The 14,297-nt window shown below is 41.1% G+C and overlaps 1 protein-coding gene across 1 annotated transcript in view; it reads left to right on the top strand.

Moving 5' to 3' along the window:
• Window positions 1-14,297, top strand: part of LOC122815880 (E3 ubiquitin-protein ligase MIB2-like) — a 782,860-nt gene that overhangs the window by 163,925 nt on the left and 604,638 nt on the right. The window contains exon 3 of the mRNA XM_044088707.1: window positions 4,487-4,593. Coding sequence (XP_043944642.1) covers window positions 4,487-4,593 — 107 coding nt within the window. The remainder of the gene's footprint in view (window positions 1-4,486; window positions 4,594-14,297) is intronic.

Below are 14,297 nucleotides of genomic sequence, written 5' to 3'. Positions count from 1 at the left end.
TATATATATGTATTTTTTTTTTGCTACCTTTTTGGGGGCACCTGACATCGGGGGCAAGAAAAACTAAAGAAAATGGCGTCTGCTGCATGTTTTATACCCCTGATGACCTGGCGTCATGGAAGAGAAGACAGCAACCGATGCAGGACCCAAGACTTTGGAATTCATGCCAACTTAGGGCAACCTGCCAGCAGATTACCCAAATGTAATGACTGCAACTGTGAATACACTCAAACATCTACATTTATGGTAAGTGTACACAACTGTACTTTTCTTCCCTTGCTATTCATCTTCAAGTGAATGTTTATACTGGTTTCCTGTGGAAAGCTCCAAAATATCTTCATATGGCAACTGACCAGTTGCTTTCCATTCCAGTGGTTTCTCCTTAATTTGGATGTCCATTGCTATATCTTGCTGTGGTGCTGTCTGAGTTAGATTTTCTACACTGAATCCTTCACTTCACAGGTATTCCATAACCTCAGTTTCTGTTTCTTTAAGTTTTCCATTACTAATCTTCTTTTCTGCTTTTCCTCTTTGTCTTCTTATTTTTTGTATTGTATAGTTTTCCATGTCTGGATTCCTTTGCCTGTATTTCTCTTCAAATATCTCTGGTGCTGCTCTTTTTGTATTTATTAGTTTTTTTTTTCTCCTTTTCATAAATATTATACCATATTAAATCTCCTTTTCTTTCCCATGTCCATATTTCTTGTCTCTTATTTATTTATTTGATATTTGCTGACCGGGTTAGCCCAACTGAACAAAAGCCCTTTTTCAGTGGAGGCCCGAGGAAAAGCTCCACAAGTAGCAGAAACAAATAGCATAACAAATCCAAAAGTGTATAAACTAATCATATAACTAGTAATAAAGTCTACACACAAATAGTATAAAGAAACCCTAAGTGGAAACATTTGTACATCAGAATTTATTTACAGACACATACCATGGCACTTTGAGTGGAATAATAACAGACACAAGAGTCTGACAGTAAAAGCAAATCCAGGATGTAGTCATTCTGCTTCTGATGTCTCCTGATCTTCCTGTTTCTCCTTACTTTGGGGACTCATTCCATCATGCTGTAATGTAACTTTTGTTAGACCTTCTACACCAAATCCTTCACTTCACAGGCATTCTATAGGTTCATAGGTGTGTACTAGGCTAATGGCTCTGGAGCCTTTACAAGCCTAGCCCATAGAAGTGCCCTGGCATTGTGCCGCCTGACGTTAGTTCCCAGTGCCTCTATCAAGTAGAGCCACTGGAGTGATCCCCGGGGTGAACGTTCTATTACCCATCCACTCATCAAGATTCATCTTGAAGAGGGACAGCAAGGTGCTCTGCTTGACATGTATGGGAAGTCTATTCCAGAGCATGGGCAGTCTCTGGGTGAGGAACCTGTCCCTACAGCATGTTCTGTTGATTGTGATAATGAGGTTGAGGTCTCTGGAGCGTGCAATGCAGAGGGATTGGAATTTCTTTATATGTAGCATTTCTAACAGAGCTGGGTCAGATATGGCTTTGTAATTCAAGCAGAGATCGCCTCTTAATAGACGATATGAGACAGAGAATAGCAGGAGTTTTTTGAGTATGACCATGTAGGATGTGTTTAAGGCCTAGGATCCTTTTCGTGAGGTACTTTTGTGGCCTTTCCAGCTATTCCATGTGTCTAGTGAGGTACATGCCAAATGGGGCATTATACTCTATTGGCCTAGTGAGGGAAGAGTAGAGAGAGAGATGATGACTTCCTTCCTGGATGCAAAACCCTTGGTAATGAGATGTGCCACATAAAAGGACTTTCTGACCACAGTGGCAATGTAGTTGTCGCAGGAGAGGTTGCTGTCAACCTGTGTCCCCAGATCTCTTATAATGCCTTCAGTGTTCAGTGGGCTCCCATCGATGTGGTAATTAGTCGGAGCTGAGTTTTTCCTAAAGGAGATGACGCATTTTTTGACATTAAGCTTAAGGTCCTGGTTTCGACACAAGTCATTGGTCTCAGTGAGGCCTTTCTGTAGGATGTCTACATCACTTGGGGAGTTAATAATGGCTCCCAGCTTGCAGTTGTCTGTGGACTTGGTCAGCCAGAGTCCCTCTGTGTTGGCCTAGACTTCTTAGAAGTAGATACCAAACAGGAGAGTAACCAGGACCGATCCTTGTGGGACTCCACTCGAGACTGTTTGGCAGTCTGACTTGGAGTCCGCTACTTTCACACTGTAGGTTCTATCTGTGAGCCAAAACCCTCCTAGTGATATAGGAGTTGATGCCTATTTTGGTGAGTTTATCAATAATTCCTGAATGGGGAATCAATAATTCCTGAGTCCTGTAACTTCAACTTTTATTTTTGTAACTTCTACTTTACTAATTTTCTTTTCTACATTCCCCCTTTGTGATATTATTTTTTTTATTGTGAAATTTTCTATATCTGGATGCCTTTGCCTGTATTTTTCTTTGAATATCTTTGGGGCTGCCTTTTTGTATTGATTAATGTAGCTTTCAACTTTGCATAAATATTGCACCACATCAAATCTCTCTTTTTTTCCCCATGTCCATATTTCTTTTTTTATACTTTTCAAAAATCTCTAGGTTTTGTTGTTTATATTTTTGCATTTCCTCAGATGCTTCTTTTTCCAGACAACTCAAAGTTTCTTGGTCTGTCTAATGTTTTTCACAAATCTATTGTGTTAGTGAACACAAATTTTTATTTGAAGCTTCTAACAGTTTTTCTTGTGGAAGTATTTTTCTTTGTGTCTGGAAATTCTGGGCTTTTTACATAATCAGTAGTCTACTATATCATCTTTATGGCTCTTCACTATATCATCTTTATGGCTCTTCTCTGGCCTATCAGTTTTTGTGATTTTTGTGGTCTGCTACTTCCTTCTACAACAAGGGGGCCATCCTCCCCCTGGGCCTGGCCTCATTGTAGGAATATTTCCATATTTTGAGGATTCTACGCTGTCATTTTGTTCCAGTCCTGGCACCAGTGTGCCTACCAGGATTGGGCACTTTTTTATCCTGGGTCTTGTGCACCCAGCTGTCTCTTTTAATTTTTGACCTACTTCTGTTCATGATATATGCTACGTAAATACAGTTTATATATCAGTGTTGCCTTGGTGAGATTTTGTAAAACAACAGGGTCCACCTTGTGAAGGTACTCACCAAGACTTGAGTATGAATTCAGTTTAAGCAATACTACTGTCCTTTGCTTGCTGACTTATCATCTCTCCATTCGGACCCCTATCTTTGATATGAGCTCTTAGATGCACACTAAGGATGAGAATTATTTTACACTGAGAGTAGAACTAACATCCAGTTGTACACACAGTGCCTTCACTCATTCTGTATAGGATGCCAATATTTATTATGATACCACTTTTGCATCTTACTAGTTCTGTTTTCCACAAGGAAGCTGGAGCTTATGCTTAATAAATATTTGTCGTATTGTCCAGTTATTTATTATGAATGTAACAATATACTGGTTTCCTGTTGGGAAAATACATTAATCATTTATTACAGTGTAGTAGCAATACATACATGATGTACATTGGTAGTTTGGCAGTGTGTGTCACATCACTGGTACATTCTTGGATGTTTGAAAGCGTCCGTAATGGAAGAGAGAGGATACTAGCCTTTGCTAAGGAGAACAAGTCCAACGTAAAGTGGAATGTGCGGCAAACACTTTAATTACCTCAAGAACCCACAGGAGTCCATGCGAGTACGATCTTCTAATGAAATAAAAAGAATGTGTGTAGAAGAACAGCCAGACAGTCTGAAGGTACAAAGTGGAAGGTTAAATGGAGATACAAATAAGTATTTTTCAAGGAGTGTGTGACAGACGACATGATTTGAGCAGCTTTCCGAAAGAAGAGTAACATCAAAAGCGGTGGCAAAGTTCAAGAAGGCATGCATCAAACTTTTGAAATCCTAATATTTATGAAGAAGGAAAAAGAAACCAGCTTTTGATTAATAACCCAGAAACTGCCCATGCTCTGGAATAGACTTCCCATACATGTCAAGCAAATGTGAAATAGAAAGCTCACCCCGGGGATCACTCCAGTGGCTCTACTTGATAGAGGCACTGGGAACTAAATGTCAGGCGGCACAGCAATGAACGTATTAGCCTATAAAGACCACATCCTTCTCAGAAGTTAGGGAACTGAGAAAACTTGGTGGGTTGAGTGGTTCTTATCTTCATTAAATTGTGTTTCTCCCTTTTTTAATTTCTCCAAATGTTTTGGGTTCCTAATACCATGACAGGAATGGACCCCATTCCTAAGTCAAAGTATAGTTAAAGTTCATAAAATTAGTATTGTTTCAATCTTTGATGTCAGCCAGAAGTGCTCTTCACAGCACCCACAATGTGCCCGGTAGTGACTTCTGCAATTCATATGGAGTTACTTGTATTGGTAATGTATTGTTTCTGTGAGGTATTTAACATTGCAAGAAAGGAAATATATGTTTTGGGGATACTTCTTTTACTGTTAAGATTTTTGTTTTACAGGGTGAAGATGCCAACAAGAAAAACTTCAAAGAAGATAGAAGTTAAAGGAATATTTGCTGGTGCAACTGTAACAAGAGGACCAAGTTGGAAATGGGGATCACAAGATTGTAAGTTTTTATCTTTGTCCTTTTTTCTCTTCTGTTTCCTGCCAACAATCTGGCCTCCTGTAGTCTGGACAGCTCATTTGTTTTTCATGGGTAAGAGTCAGCCACAGGATCTGTTATAGAGGGAGTTTTGTTGGTGTGTCCCTATTCTGTCCTCTGGGTGGGGCATGTGTGACCTGCATCATTGTGGGAGGCAGTATACCCCCCTGTGTGAGTGCATGTTTCCCTACATGCACCATGAAAGCTTCCACCAATTAGCAGCTTGGTGAGCTGAATGTATTTACCCTGGTTATATGTGCATCCATTGCTCCCCCATAATTAAACATTTTCCCCCTTAGATACTGTGCCAGTAATTTTATACTGAAGATAATGAAGAATATTTATTCAATTTTATGGATAACATCTCTGTGTTTCTTAATACGTCGCTAAGCTGTACAACCATGACTGCAGAAATGAAAAGACCTCATGCTTGAGTTGCTCAAAATAATGGGAACATTATATGGTCAACTTGGGCATGTGACTGGATGGTTACATATCAGAAGGACAAAAGTGAGTTTGTTATACCCAGTCTGCCAAAACGAAAATGCTCATGAAAATAAAAACAAAAAATATTTTTTTTTTACCAGTGGTCAAAGACTTCCCCAGTCTCCCATATTAGTTTAGTCCAAGGTCCCTCTACTAAGGAACAGTTTTACTTAGTCCCTTGATGTGGTCCATGGTGATTAATACCCTTCAACCAGTGCGGTCGATTTTTTATAGAATGTCACTTAGTAGAACGCATCTTGTTCAAAATCAGCTTTTTGATGCTAAACCTGCACTTATAACAGACTCAAACACTTTGATTCAACAATTGTGAGGTCATCTGGGTGGAGGAAGGTTAGAATAAGGGAAGGCATGAAATATAACATACACTGAGGCCTACATTATGCTGATAATTTTGACATTGAAAATAGAAATTAAAATAACTGTCAGTGTACTCTGACTTTATGGAGTCTGTCTTTTAAGTAAGAAATTTTGGAAGCAATAGAAGGTTTAGCAATTCCATGTACATGGCACTAAATGAATAATGTCAGTCACCGTTTTTCCATGTATATTGTAGAAAAAATTATCAGCATTATCTACCAATTCGAGCTTTCTTCCATTTCCCAATGTTCAGTCATGTGACCCCTCTCCCTGGGACCTATCCATTGGCTCCGCTACCTGCACGTTGTCAGCCCATTCATTCCATTGGTGGATAAAGACAAGCATCACCAGGCTTGTTGAGAGCCCTGTGGCCCATTTCTTCATTCCTACCTAGGGAGACTAATCAGACCACTTGATACCCTAATGTCAGGAGTTGGGTGTTTAGGAGCAGATCAGTTTCACGTTCAGAGGAGTGACCTACCCAGATCTCCCTCCCTCCAGTGGCTTGAGGACTTGCAATTACTGACTGGTTGGGAAGAGCAGGCACACATGTACCCTTACATGCTTCCCTTTTATCTGAACTGTGCATTAGAGAGTTCCATACTAACAAGTGGGTTATATAACCAGCCACTGCTTAGTGGCACCAATGCCATAGGTCCAGCAAACCCCCCTCTCTTGGCCTGAGTAAGAGTTAGCTGTATGCAACTGAACTGCCCCTACCTGCTGTTATGCCAAATGCCCATGCTGCTAATCGGACATGGGTTATCTGGTCTGTAGTCAGGGCCTCCTGCACCTGTGCCACAGAGCTGGGGCTTAGACCAGTTTGATCTTCTTTACCTTTCCTTTTACTTCATCTGTTTGCTGAGTAACTCAGTAACTTCTAGTCATTGCCTGACAGGACAGAAAATGAATTTTAGTTGACATATGTGCATGTCCTCCCTGTGGTCGCGTGGGTTTCCTCTGAGTGCTCCGGTTTCCTCCCACATCCCAAAGGCATGCTAAAGGTGGATTGGACACTCTAAATTGGCCCTAGGTGTGAGTGTGTGTGCCTTCTGTGGAAGGATGGGCACCGGGCTGGCAACTCGACACCGTAAAACTCCACTGCCAATCATGAGTGGACAGGTGATCCACTGTGGTGACCCCTAACCGGGAAAAGCCGAAAGAAGAAGAAGAATGTTGCATATGCTTGAATACATAGGTAATCTTAAATCTTTGAACTGAGTTTTTTTAAATGGTAAAGCTAAAGCCTCCTAGCTTTGAATGGGAGTATTTGCTGGGATCACTTCATATGTGGTTCAAGCAAGTCTGAAAATGTGTAGTTGTAGTATTAACTGTTTTGAGCTTATGTGGGATCATATTAAACATAAAAACCTAATAGCGAGACGATCTGTACATATGATGGCACGTCAGTCATAAAAGAATGATATGCTGATCCAAGTCTTGATTATTTGAAATGAGTGTGTGCTGTGAGGAGGACTGTTCCTTGTACAACTGTGGTGATAGTGTGCTTCTGTATTGTGCATGCACCATTCTTGTGCGAGGAGGCCAAAGGTGCTTTCACAATTTCTGAAGAGAGAAGGCTCAATGACTTTTCTGTTGTATGAGGGAGGCTTGATGTGACAGTCTGTTTGCCACAATTAATTAGTGAAACAAATCGCTGACTTACTGTATCACAATTATAATGCAGTGCATAAGCATCTTAAACGTGAATCACATTTTATTTGTCTTATGTCAACCAGGTTAGTCCACTGGACAGATAGCCTATTTTCAGTTGAGACCCAAGGAGAAAAGCTCCATACAAGGATACAAATAACAAAGTTAACAATAAAATAATCTGAAATTGAATACAATAAAAAATATACATTCATGCTATATATGCAGAAAGAGTACAACAGATCAAACATTCATGTAAAATTATAAAAAGATACTGCTTAAGGTTAACAAGGAGCACAGAGCAGTGTAGCCTGGTTACCGTGTGAGAAATCCATCCACAATCTGCATTCCCTTATAAACTGCGTCTTTTGCATTTTCTTTATTTGTAAAAAAAAAATTCTTATCAGCATTTTAGAAAAGGCTAGTAATAAATTATTGCACTGTATTTGTTTATGTGCAGCAAAGTTATGTTTTATTTCTTGTATTTTTAAATGAACATTTAGCCATCAGCAGCAATAGCAGTTTGACAACCTGGAAATCAAGGTGCTTTGGTTTGTAATTAGTCTGCCTTTCAAAATACTTATAACAAAGAAATAAACCACTGGACTTGGGAGTGTACAATTTTTGGATTTGATTTTTGCTTGATACCAGACCTTTATATTGATCTACATTTACTTAATGCCATTAGAACTATGTGGAATAATTTTATTCTTTCTAACAATCTACTTGCAATTCAAAGTGTATAACACTAGGCAAAAGAAAACACATGTTACAGGGCACTTTGTCATATGAATATGTATAAGTTCCCATATGATTTATCCCCCACATTGAGCGATCATGCATATGAAAAGACACACACATACGCATATGCACAGACACCACACACACACACACACACACATACACACATGCACGCACGCACGCACACACACACACACACACACACACACACACACACACACACACACACACACTCACACTGTAGCTGCATAGAGCATTGACCATCACCAAAGCCCTTGCTGATTGAGTTGCTGCATCCATTTCCTGTAAAACAAAATATTAATATTTTTTTTGCAGGGCTCCCGACTGCACCCCATTATTTACTACTGACTGTTCCCTGTTTTCTGTGCTTGCATAATCTCTGACAGCAGTTCATTCAACAGGTTTGGGGCACTAGATCACCTGAAGTACTTGATGACAGGCACCTCTGATCAGGCAGGATATAATGATCAGTATAATGGTTCAATGCCCTGTTCTTGGCACATATCTGGGAAGGTGGGAGTTTCCTGTCTGTACTGACTGGGTTTATCAGTAATGTTCCACAGAGCTCTGTATTGGGACTCTTTTTGGACCACTCTTTTGAGATGTAAACTTCAGTACGGGATGCTAATGTTCTACAAGATGGCCTACCAAAATAAACACCCAGTGAAGTTGTAATGACAGTAATGTCAGTAAATGTAGCATTGTGGTAACTTACAAAATGAACTAAGTAAAGTAACAACAAATACAGCTGTGGAGGTGCATAAGTGAGCAGACACAGCTGTGGGGGTGCAGTAGTGAGCAGACACAGCTGTGGAGGTGCAGTAGTAAGCAGACACAGCTGTGGAGGTGCAGTAGTGAGTGAACACAGCTGTGGAGGTGCAGCAGTGAGTGAACACAGCTGTGGAGGTACAGCAGTGAGCAAACACAGCTGTGGTGGTTAAGTAGTGAGTGAACACTGCTGTGGAGGTGCAGTAGTGAGCAAATCCAGCTGTGGAGGTGCAGTAGTGAGCAAACTCAGCTGTGGAGGTGCAGCAGTGAGAAAATACAGCTGTGGTGGTTAAGTAGTGAGCAAACATTGCTCTGGAGGTGCAGTAGAGAGCAAATACAGCGGTGGAGGTGCAGTAGTGAGCAAACATTGCTGTGGAGGTGCAGTAGTGAGCAAACATTGCTGGGTAGGTGTGGTAGTGAGCAAACAGCTGTGGAGTTGCAGTAGTGAGTGAACGCAGCTATGGTGGTGGTGCAGTAGTGAGCAAAACACTGCTGTGAAGGTGCAGTAGTGAGCAAGCACAGCTGTTGTGGTGCAGTAGTGAGCAAGCACAGCTGTGGGGGTGCAGTCGTGAGCAAGCACAGCTGTGGGGGTGCAGTCGTGAGCAAGCACAGCTGTGGTGGTGCAGTAGTGAGCAAGCACAGCTGTGGTGGTGCAATAGTGAGCAAGCACAGCTGTGGTGGTGCAGTAGTGAGCAAACACAGCTGTGAAGGTGCAGTAGTGAGTGCAACAAGATCAGCAGATGAAGGCTTGTTGAAAAGTAGTTGACTGCTTTGTAGGAGACCCTTTTTTATAGGCTACTTACAGATGACCACTGTGTGGACTGCAGCACAATGTCTGAGACTGTTCAATTTGAAAGTCTGCATCTAGAACAGCTAACTCTAAACTTGGGAAACATATTAAAATTAATAATAAAAAATAACAGATATGTTACATTGCACCTTTCAGTCATTAACTACTTTATAAAATATGCTTATAGAAGGAAAATAGAAGTTGTCAGTGTGGGATTACAGCCAGCAGGCTGCCTGAAGGACAGTAGGTAGTAAGCTTGAAAACTGAACCTATGAGCCTAATAGGCAATTGTAAAATGTTGTTGTGTACAAATACAATGCAGCAATTTCCCCAGAACATGATGTACAACACAATTAAAATGTATTCTAAGATTAGGTAGTAAGAAAGAGGTGTGCTCTACTGAATAGATGTTTGTAATGGACTGGGAAGGGACAGAACTGTTAGTGTTACATTGGTGGTAGTATTTCACAAGCAGCTTGCTTAGAATAACATAAGCCTGAGTATTAGTGAAGCTATTGAGTCCATTGCATGCTACTGGCTGTTAACGTATTTGGTTTAGAAAGTTGATGTAAAAAGGTGAGGTGTTTATTGTATTTTATAAATTGTACTTTATTTGAATGCAGTGAAAGAAATAAAATAAGCCAATTGCATACAAAAAAAATGCATCTATCCTAGATAAAGTCTTACATTGATTCACCATCTGATGATTTATAGAATAACAAAATCCATCCGAGGTTAGCAGGAATAAACTGGATACCATGCTGTGTTGTTACTCATTTAAAGGGCTAACTCACTGTAAGTTGGCCCTTTCGTCAGTAGTGATTTTATCCTGGTGATATTATATTAAGTAAGGAGGTTGGGTAAAGCCCGCCAAATGGAGTAGCTAGGAAGGCATAGTCCTACAAAAACTCCTAGGTTATAGTCGGGTCTATACTATAAACATGAACGCTTACCTTATTGAATCCCTAAATGTCGACCCACCCTCATCGAACCGCAAAAACACCGAATGCCCTAAACCGTGACATTCAAAACATCGAACTATCATACTTCTCCCACCCCACCGCCCGCTACATACTACCTACACAAACAAACTAAATAAACCACATACATACACTAACCAAAACCCTGTATCTAACCCTAAACTAAACCCTACTTCTAACCCTACACTAAATCTTACATATACCACCAAGTATGCACTTAACTTAACCTGCACCCTAACCCGAAGGTCTGTAACTATCGCACACTTACCTTAAAAAGCTAAACCCAAACAAACTAAATAATCCACACACATACACTTAACAAAACCCTACACTAAATCTAAAATGCATTACCATCCATGCACTTACCTTAACATGCACCCTAACCCTAAGGTCCGTAACTATAGCACACTTACCTTACGGAGCTATACCGCAGAAGGCCAACCATGATTATTCAATGTTTCCAGTTTCGCTCTTCTGGACATTCGATGTTTTCGCTTTTCGATAAGAAGGGTCGACGTTTAGGGATTCGATAAGGTAAGCGTTCGAGTTACTAATAGGGAACCATTATATTTAAGTAAGTAGGTGGGGTAAAGCCCACCAAATGGGGTGTCTAGGAAGGCACAGTCCTACAAAAACTCCTAGGTTATAGTCTTAGTGGGGGATTGTTGATGAGTACCATTTTCAACGAGCTGGCACCCAGCGATTTGTCCAAGATCCGTACAAACAGCTAAAACAAACTTGTCAGTTTAGTTAACATGTTACATATGTTGTGATTACTTACAGCAGCATTTCATATTTGTCGGCTATAGTCAGCTTTATATAACATATCTTTCTTTTTGCCAGCGAATATGATTTCAGCATAAGTTTTTCAGGTCCAGTTGGTTTTCAAGGTTTACAGCTTAGGTATACAAAAATCTTTCTTTGGCTTAACTTAACTGTTCAGGCTATTTGTTCATTTAACAGTTTTAGTAAACTAGTATGTAGATGATTCAGCAGTAACTTCAGCCAAGGAGATATAAAGCAAACATTCCATTCTAATACAAATATCACATAGGCAAATTAAACAAAACATTACAAGGAGAACCAATAAGATACAGTAAAAACAGTAACATTGGCAAAATAGTTATGTTACATGAAATGAGGCAGTACCAAACAAATTAAAAACATTATAAAGAGAGACAGTAATGTGTCGAAATATAATAAAATGGAAATGTCAGGAAGGAAAGATAAGGAGTCTATATTAAATTATCAAATGCTGCCGTGAACAAACAGCATTTCATCAAAAATGCCATTCATCACCCCCCACTAATTATATAGACCAACTCCAAGATCACACTACAGTGAGGAAAGGGCACATTTTCCGATCCTCCCTGTGTCATGATCTCAGCAGAGACTTCCAAGGCAGAAATGCACTCGACCACCACAACACTAATCAGAAGACACATAACTCTCCTAAACAGTGTGCCACTCAACCAAAGCCCCTGAGACAAAACAGCATGCTCAACACACTAGTCATAGGTAACTCGATAGTGAGGCACACTGATGTCCCACTCTCTTGATTGAATAAGGAGAAAGTAACAGTCAACTGCCTGTCAGGCACCAGGATCCACCACATAATGCACACATTCAGGTCCCTCAACAACAGGTACAAATATGACTCTGTCATTTTACATGTGGGTGTGAATGACCTGAGACGTACCTCCCTGTATTACATGAAAAGAGACATGGAGTAGCTCTTGGATTATGTAGCCCAGGTGGGTATGACCCTAAACCTGAGAAGCATCCTACCATCACCCAGAATGATACCACAGTACAAGCAGAAAATGATTGATTTCAACAACTGGCTAAGTTTCTGGTGTCATTCTAAAGGGATCCAGTATCTGTCTGCTTGGGATGACATGATTGACAGACCTCTATGCTTTGCCAGAGATGGCCTGCATCTGTCACCCCTGGGCTTCCGGATACTAGCCAAGGCTCTTGCCACCCCTATAGTGCCTTTTTTAGGTGGTATTCCAAAGACCAAATTACCACCCTAACAGCTACAAACAAATGCAATTTGAGGGTCATGCTGCTCAATGCTAAAAGTCTAAATCTCAAAATGCACTCGCTCAAAGGTACTCCTTAAAATGGAGAACATTGACATTTGTGCTGTAACAGATACCTAGTTCAAGGCAGCAGAAAGCACCCCTGCACTACCAGCCTGTAACTCATTCCAAACCTTTCGCCCCAGAACTTGGACCGAAGCTCCAAAGGTGGTGGTGTTTCCATATTTATAAAGGATGCGCACACCTTCAGACTGGTAGCCCAATGTAACGCATTTGAGATACTTCAGGTGCAACTAACATTGGGTAAGACAGTGATTCAGCTCATAGCCTGCAATAGGTCCCCAACCATGTCTCCCCCATTAACTAGGAAAACTATTCATGTACTGCTACACTTGCCCAACGCTTTCTGGAATTCATTAATTCCAGTGCCCTGGACCAGCTCATTCTTACCCCCACTAGATGTAGCAACATCCTTGACCTGGTCATTACTAACTTGGGCAACCGTTGCTCTGTACCAATAGTCAACTCCTCCCTAGTTAGATCCGATCACAGGCTAATCACTTTGGAAATCCACATCCCTCCCACCCCCCCCCAACAAAGGTAACCACCATGAAAAACTTCTCCAAAGCTAATTTTGGGCTCCTAAAAACAGAGGTGGCTAACTTCACGGCACCCATGCAAATGGAGAATAGTTGCATGACTTCCAAATCATACACCAATGCACTGTACGAACACGTACACAAATGCATGGATCTCGCCATACCCAATAGAACTAAGATGCTCTCCTCAAAAAAAAAGGATGCCAATCTGGTGGTCCCCTGCCATAAACAAACTCTACAACAGGAGGAGGAAACAGATGTGGAATAAGGTGAAGTTCCAAGACTGGAAAACGCCCTTATCAGCCTCAACAAAAGGTTGAGATCCCCTCATCAAATCCTCTAAAGCTAGCTATGAAAACAGAATTGCAGGAGATAGTAAAGACAACCACAAGGCCTTCTATAGTTATGTAAAGAATCTCCATGGCAATACCCAGATTTGCTCTGAGCTACTGCACAATGGTACCTCCTTTACTGAGCCAACAGATATTGCAAATATACTGGCAGACAGATTCATTGCTAACTTTACCCCCCAAAGGAACAGTCACAATAAAAGTAGATTGCCAGGCACCCAGTATTACTGCTGTACAGGTTAAAACAGCACTGCCCAAGGCCAATAATACAGCTTCTATGGGATCTGACAGTATCCCTGGCTGTGTTCTGTATGAACACAGAGTGAACTGGCACCTCACCTGTGTGCCCTGTTCAGTCACAGCCTCACCTCAGGCTTTGTCCTTACCAAGTGGCGCACTGCTACTGTCATCCCTCCACAAAGGAGGAGTGACTACAGACCCTGGGAACTATTGCCTCATTAGCCTGATGAGTCTGATGTGCAAAGCTATGGAGCGCATCATCATGGACCTAATAAACAAGGATATAGGGAATCTCCAAACTCTGGATCCTACACAGTTTGGTTTTGTGAAGGGTAGATCATGCCTGCTCAACTTGATCGACTTCTTTGAGTCAGTCACCAGGGCTCTGGATGAAATGGTGGTTCATACAGCCTACCTTGATCTGGCCAAGGCCTTTGATACCATTCCCCACTCAGGAATCATAGAAAAACTCACTAAGCTAGGCATCAACCCCTATAGCACTAGGTGGGTTGCAAACTGGCTCACAGATAGAACCCACAGTGTGAAAGTAGCTGACTCCAAGTCAGACTTGCCGACCAGTAACAAGTGGAGTCCCACAGGTTTTGGTCCTGGGTCCT

This window comes from Protopterus annectens, chromosome 11.part0 (assembly GCF_019279795.1).
Source record: "Protopterus annectens isolate FY-2018-M chromosome 11.part0, PAN1.0, whole genome shotgun sequence".
Lineage (NCBI taxonomy): Eukaryota > Metazoa > Chordata > Ceratodontiformes > Protopteridae > Protopterus > Protopterus annectens.
The sequence above is the reverse complement of the archived record's forward strand: the minus strand, read 5'-3'. Positions and strand labels throughout refer to the sequence as shown.